Raw genomic sequence first — 6,230 nt, 5'->3', positions numbered from 1 at the left:
AGGTAATAATCATGGTAATAATGATCCTTTTGCTAAAATTAAATTTAGTCTACCTCCTTTTGCTGGTAATGTTGATCCAGAGGCATATTTAGATTGGGAGCTTGCTGTTCAACAAAAATTTGATTCTCATAATGTTCCTGCTGAGCATAGAGTTAGACTTGCTACTTGTGAGTTTACTAATTTTGCTTTGTTCTGGTGGAGTGATCTTTGCAATGCCAATAATGCTGCTGCTGTACCTCAAACTTAGAATGTTTTAAAGCAACGTATGAAATCTCGTTTTGTTCCTCCTTATTACCAATATGATTTACGTTTGAAACTACAAACTTTAAAACAAGATGATAAAGGAGTAGAAGCATACTATCAAGAATTGCTTATTGGTTTAGCACGTTGTGGTATAAATGAAGATGATCATGATGCTAGTGCTAGATTTTTGGTGGTTTAAACCATGATATACAGAACATACTTGATTACAAAGAATGGCGCAATTTTTCCTAATTGTATCATCTTGCTATTAAGGCAGAACGAGAAGTACAGGGACGCAAACAACACCAGCCTTTCAGGTCTAACAATGGGAGGAATTTTCAGCAGCGTTCCGAGCCGGAGACGCCCAAGCTTCCTGTTGCACCACAGCCATCTACACCTCCATTTTCTTCTGGGGTAAGTAAATTATCTAATGTGCAGTTTCCATAGCTGAAGAAAGGTGGCACTCCGGGTGCTTCTACTAGCTCCTCCTCGTCCAGCTCTAAAATCATTTGCCACCGATGCAAAGGCATGGGACATGTCATGAAGGATTGCCCCAGTCGTCGCGCTTTCATTGCTACCGAGGATGGATATGTAAGTGCTAGTGATGTTGAAGATGATTTAGCCCTTGCTGCTAACATTGATGCAGATCCCACCGAGGGCGATCAAGACAAGGAGGCCATCACCATTGACTCCGTGGCTGCTGCCGCGGACTACCCTAGCCTTCTTGTGCAACGTGTGTTGAGTACACGTGTGGGACATGAAGAAGAGATGAAGATCCAATGCCACAATTTGTTCCACATGTATCTCATTGTGCAGGGTTGTCGTATTCTCACTATCATTGATAGCGGGAGTTGCAACAACTTGGTGAGTTCAGATTTGGATGATAAGCTTGGCTTGACCACACGACAACATTCGTATCCATATAAACTTCAATGGTTCAATAATAGCGGTAAGACTAAGGTAACTAAATCAGCACGCATTAGCTTTTTCACAGGCTCTTATCATGATACTGCTGATTTTGATGTTGTCCCTATGCAAGCTTGCTCCATTTGTTAGGTCGCCCATGAAAATTTGATAATGATGCTTTACACCATGGTAGAACTAATACATACACTATCATACATAAGGACAAAAAAATTATATTGCTGCCTTTGTCTCCTACGGATATTATTAAATATGCTAATGAGATCAAAAATAAACCTCCAACAGACATTGCTAAAATAATGGGATTAAATTAAAAGGAGGTGCTTTTCTTGCTACAACTTCTACTACTGCTGAGTTATGTGATAATCCTGATGCACCATATTATACTATGTTTTGTCAACCTTTTATATCTGGTGCATTGCCTGCTGTCACTAACCTTTTGCAGGAGTTCGCTGATGATGGGATGGAGTCGAGGACGACTCCAATTCTAGAAGGAGGGGATGATGAGGACATCGCCAAGATGGAGTCGAGGACAACTTCAATTCGAGAAGGGGAGGATGATGAGGACATCGCCACGCTGGACACACCGACGCCATGGTCTTCCCCAAGTTGCAATTCGTTCCCAACTCAGCTGCCACGTCGCCCTCGGATTCAGCAGACACGTCGTCACTGTTTTGGTCATAACTTTCTCATACGACATTGAAATGGGCCGTTCTTGGATGCGTTGGAAAGGGGACGACGACGCCGTCATTTTGGATCTGGTCCCAGCTCCAGAAGGTCCGTGGATTATTCTGTGTGACCACGGCAAGGTGCTGCATCACCTATTTGGGCCAACTTGGCCATGTATCGTGTCGAGCCTTAAGCCCAAGTTGTTGGCGCCCAACCCCTGGCCGTCCCCAACCCTAGGTCGAGTCTTAGACTATAAACACAGCCGCCGCCGCTGCTACACAATTGGGTTTTTGTTTAGAGTTTAGTTTTCCATCAAGAAACTGAATCGTTCATTGTAACTGTGGTGACAAATCCTTTTACAATGATCTAGGGCCCCCGTTCTTAATCTCCTCCACTATGTCAATTAGTCCTTTGGAACCGAGTTCTTGAATCCTCTATTGATATTCGCGTCATTCATATTTGCAATTTCACATTGCGTGTTTTACCTTCTTGCTTGTGCTCTTCGATTCGCTTGCAGGAAAAGCCTTCTTGGCGAGGTCAATCAAGTTGTGCTTGATTGATAACCAACGGAGCAGTGGTGTAACGGTTGTAGGGTTCGAATCGCGTCTGATTTGAAGCCGGATCGCCAACGTTGAGATCTCCACAAAATCGAACTTATCGGTTATCTCTCGGAAGATCGGGCCTGTACTCATCAGTGCAGGTCGACCACCGTTGAGGCTTCGGCGGCCCCCTCCTCCACGACGGGCTTCTTGGTCCTCGCCAACATGTCCTTGGTGTCGATGAACGCATGCTGGGATTGCTCGTTGTGGTCCTCGAACACCGCCCCCTTGGTGTCGACGAACACGCTCTGGGATTGCTCGTCGTGGTCCTCGGACACTGCCCTGTTCTTAAGGGCAGGCGGTGGCATCGATGTGACAACGATAGCGTGGGCTTTCTTGGTAGGCGTCGCCACGCTGGAGGCGGCGGTCTTCCTCTTCCGCGATGAAGCCGCCTCCATGGTGAAAGACGCTTCGGGCATGGGGACGTGGTGCCGCGCACCTTCGGGCACCACGGCATCGTGGTGGCGTGCGGTGTTGGCAGGCACCGCCTCGGTGTCACGGTAGCATGGGCTCCGATACACCTTGCACAGTGCGATGTCCTGCGCGAGCTCCGGGAGGACTTCGGCGTCAAGGCTGTATTCGCTCATAATCCATCCTGTCGGTACGCCGTTGAGCTTGATCGTGAAGTTTTCATGCTTCGTGATCAGCCAGTTTGCTTCGAGGAAGTCGACAATGTGCTTCTTCCTGTTAGATTGATCTATAATCCCAAAATAGGCCCAACGGTCTAGTTGGGCTTTTGATCCGCGCCTTGATCGGGGGTGACCAGCCAACTATGGCTGGAGGGCCCTTGTCACACTATGCTATATATAGAGATGGGGGCCGGCGGCTCTGAGTACGAGGTTTACCATGAGCTGAGCTCCCACCGAAACCTAAACCCTAGTCCCGATCAGAGAGGGGCGCAGCCAGTGACGGGAAGCCACCAGCCACGCCGCCCCGCTCCACTGACGTTGACGACTTCATTGACCTCTTCCCCGAACGTCGCTGCCCGTGCGCAGACTTCATCGACGAACGAGATGGCGGCTTTTGGACCATCTCCCTCTGCGGTGTCAGGTTCAACACGTTCTTCTTCTATTCCTCTCTATCTCTCTACTCTTGATATCGCATTCACAGTAAAGAGAACCTGCTAGACCTAACCCTAGATGATCTTTTTTATCTTAACAATGGCACTAGAGCGGGGTAGCCAGTGTGTAGATCTAGTATGAGGTAGAGAATTGAAAAGAAATCGAAGAGTAACAGAGGATTCGATCCGGTTCGGATTGAAACCCTAACCCTAACCGTGGGGAAGAAACATAAATGCAGAGGGTTCAACCGAACCCAAACCGTCGGGGAAGAAGAACAGTGATGTAACCCAAAACCCTAACCTAACCCCAAATCGGAAGAGCTAGGAAGGGGCTTACCTCGCCGATCTCGAATCAAAACTGAAAGAAAAACGAATCGGGTTAATCCTAACCCTAACAAAACCCTAACCCTAACCCTAATCCCCAATCGGCAAAGAACTGAGAAGAACACAACAAGATCTAAAGACAGAGAAGGGGAAAGGGGAAAGGGCATGGTAGGTGGCTCACCGGAGCTAGACCGACGGCCGCTAGTAGAGAACCCGCTAGTAGATGATCTTTTCGATCTAACACTTCCTGCCCTCGCCGTGCCAGCAGCCGCCGCCCGCCGTGCGGGACTTCTTCTGCCCGCCCGGTTTGGTGCTCTTGGGACGGACAGGGCTGAGAAAGTACCACGCACGGTTCCCCTCGTGCGAAACAACCGGCGCGAACATGGCCGTCAGCTCTTCGGGCGCCGCCGAGTACATGTCTTCGGCGTGGATGTACTCGCCGACGCCGCTTCGGTCGATTTCGCTCGACACGATCCAGGGTTGCAGGAACTCCTTGACTAGCGCTATGTCCGTCGGCTGGGTGTAGAATACAGCCGCCGCCGCGGGCGACATGGAAGCGCGTGACATGGCTGTAGAGGAGGGAGGGAGGAGGTCGGTGGCCGGTGGGTGGTTAGATGGTTGGGTGCACGGCGGCCTGCGGGCGAGAGAATAGAATGCGCGTGGCGAGGCGCGGGTGCCGGCGGTTATAGGCACGGGGTGCTGGGCCCGAGGGACCCACTCCAAGAGGAGAGTCGGTGGCGTTCCGTTACGGCAGTGTGTGTTCCGCCTCCGCCGACCTGCTAATCGCAAGCGCAGCCCATTGCGAATCCGGCGCAATAGCCGCGGTGGCGATGGGCCCGTGCGTGAGCTTCTGCGGCCGCAGGGAAGAACGGGCACCCGCTGGCTGTGTCACGGCCGTGGGCGTGGCAGCGGGCTTCCTCAGCGCCGCGGCCGTCGCGTCGGCGTCCGACGGCGGCGCCGGCGCCCTACACTTGGTCACAACAGGAGGGGTAAGCGCTCGCGCACCGGCAGCTACTACCTGCACTCCATTCCACCCACCGTCGTTTCCTTCCTCAGTCAGGGCGCGTTTAGTTCCGAAAATTTTTGGCTTTTGGCTACTGTAGCATTTTCGTTTGTGTTTGACAAAAATTATCCAATTATGAACTATTTAGGCTTAAAAGATTCGTCTCACGATTTCTCGGCCAACTGTGTAGTTAGTTTTTTTTTCGTCTACATTTAGTACTCCATGTATGTGCCGTAAGATTTGATGTGACGGGGAATTTTGAAAATTTTTGGTTTTTGAGTTGTAACTAAACGGGGCCTCAGTTTGCTGTCTGCGTGTGCTTCGAGTGGGGCGCGGGGCGGGCACAAGGTGTTCGTGCAGCACGATTGCGCGGCGTGCCACTCCGGCCTGCCGTACTCTGGCCTCGCCGACGAGGCCCTGGCAGCCGGAGGCGAGGTGCAAGCCAATGCGGCCGAGATTGTGACGCTCCACGGCGGCGCCTGCCCGCCGGACGACCTCTCCGTCATCACCAAAGTAAGCGCGTCCGTTTTGGTTTCTCATCGCTCGAGCTCTGCTACCGTAATCCGTTGCTGAGACGAGTTGTTGCTCTGTCCTGTGCATGGCAAAAACCAAAACCAGATGCTGGAAGGGCTGCGCCGCGGCGACCTGTACAACGCCGACGAGGTCAAGAAGCGGATGTCACTGCCTTCTCATGTCTGGCTGCAGTTTCTTCAGCCGTACACGAGGACTCCCCAGGCAGCTTCTGCTGCAGTGCCTGTGTTGGGACCATCCTCTTTCTGATTGAAAGAAACCAGTACTACCACATCACTATGCATTGTGGTCTTTTTGCTATGTTGTTGACAGTACTCAAGGTGCAACAATAGATTACGCGAGAAGCATGTTGACGAAGTTTGTAGTTCCCAGTGTAAAACAGGTCAACGCTGTGTTGACTCGGAATCGATGAACGAACCATGAATTCCAGTCTCACTGACACAAAACGTAGTTTCAGAGTAATACATGACCGATAAGTTAAGTTGCTGTATCTCTTATCTGAAAAAAATAAAAAGAATTAAGCTCTGATTCTCGCCTGCTGCAGCAAATGACTTGGGCGACCATTCCATTTCTCACCCTCTCTGTTGTGCTGAATGTGTCCGTTCTTCAGAGAAATAACCTGAATATGATAGTTACCGTTTTGCTCACGTCTATGTGTTTTCTTGGAATCTCTGATTCTTGCTCAACTCAAAGGAGCCGGCGCGTCCACCACCCGAGCTTATTTGGGTTTCAAAGGAAAAAAAAAACTCATCAAACATAAATATGAAACGAGAAGATGTTACATATATATTTATTTTTTATTTTCTATGTAAAATTTAAAAGCTATAAGTTGTTATATAATAATTATGGCATCTATAATATAAGTTAATATTGACCA

The 6,230-nt window shown here is 49.7% G+C and overlaps 1 protein-coding gene and 1 pseudogene across 1 annotated transcript; one reads left to right on the top strand and one right to left on the bottom strand.

Annotated features, from left to right (window-relative positions):
- Positions 1-2,527: 2,527 nt before the first annotated feature.
- Positions 2,528-4,371, bottom strand: LOC136470728 (NAC domain-containing protein 35-like). Its single transcript, XM_066468471.1, has 2 exons — positions 4,062-4,371; positions 2,528-3,132 (listed from the first exon to the last, which is right to left on the bottom strand). Exons 1-2 carry the CDS (start codon positions 4,369-4,371, stop codon positions 2,528-2,530), a joined length of 915 nt encoding a protein of 304 aa, XP_066324568.1.
- A 13-nt stretch (positions 4,372-4,384) lies between these two features.
- On the top strand, positions 4,385-5,602 carry LOC136470727 (uncharacterized; annotated as a pseudogene).
- Positions 5,603-6,230: the final 628 nt, after the last annotated feature.

Source organism: Miscanthus floridulus, chromosome 8 (genome assembly GCF_019320115.1).
Source record: "Miscanthus floridulus cultivar M001 chromosome 8, ASM1932011v1, whole genome shotgun sequence".
In the NCBI taxonomy this organism is placed as follows: Eukaryota; Viridiplantae; Streptophyta; class Magnoliopsida; order Poales; family Poaceae; genus Miscanthus; species Miscanthus floridulus.
Note: the sequence above shows the minus strand (reverse complement) of the source record. Positions and strands in the feature narration are given on the sequence as shown.

What these genes read in the sequence shown, in the direction of transcription:
- LOC136470728 (XM_066468471.1), bottom strand. Translation starts at nt 4,371, where the DNA reads ATGTCGCCCGCGGCGGCGGCTGTATTCTACACCCAGCCGACGGACATA. An exon ending in GCACGGCGAGGGCAGGAAGT is followed by an intron (nt 3,133 to 4,061) that starts GTTAGATCGAAA and finishes TTGGGATTATAG; the next exon opens with ATCAATCTAACAGGAAGAAG.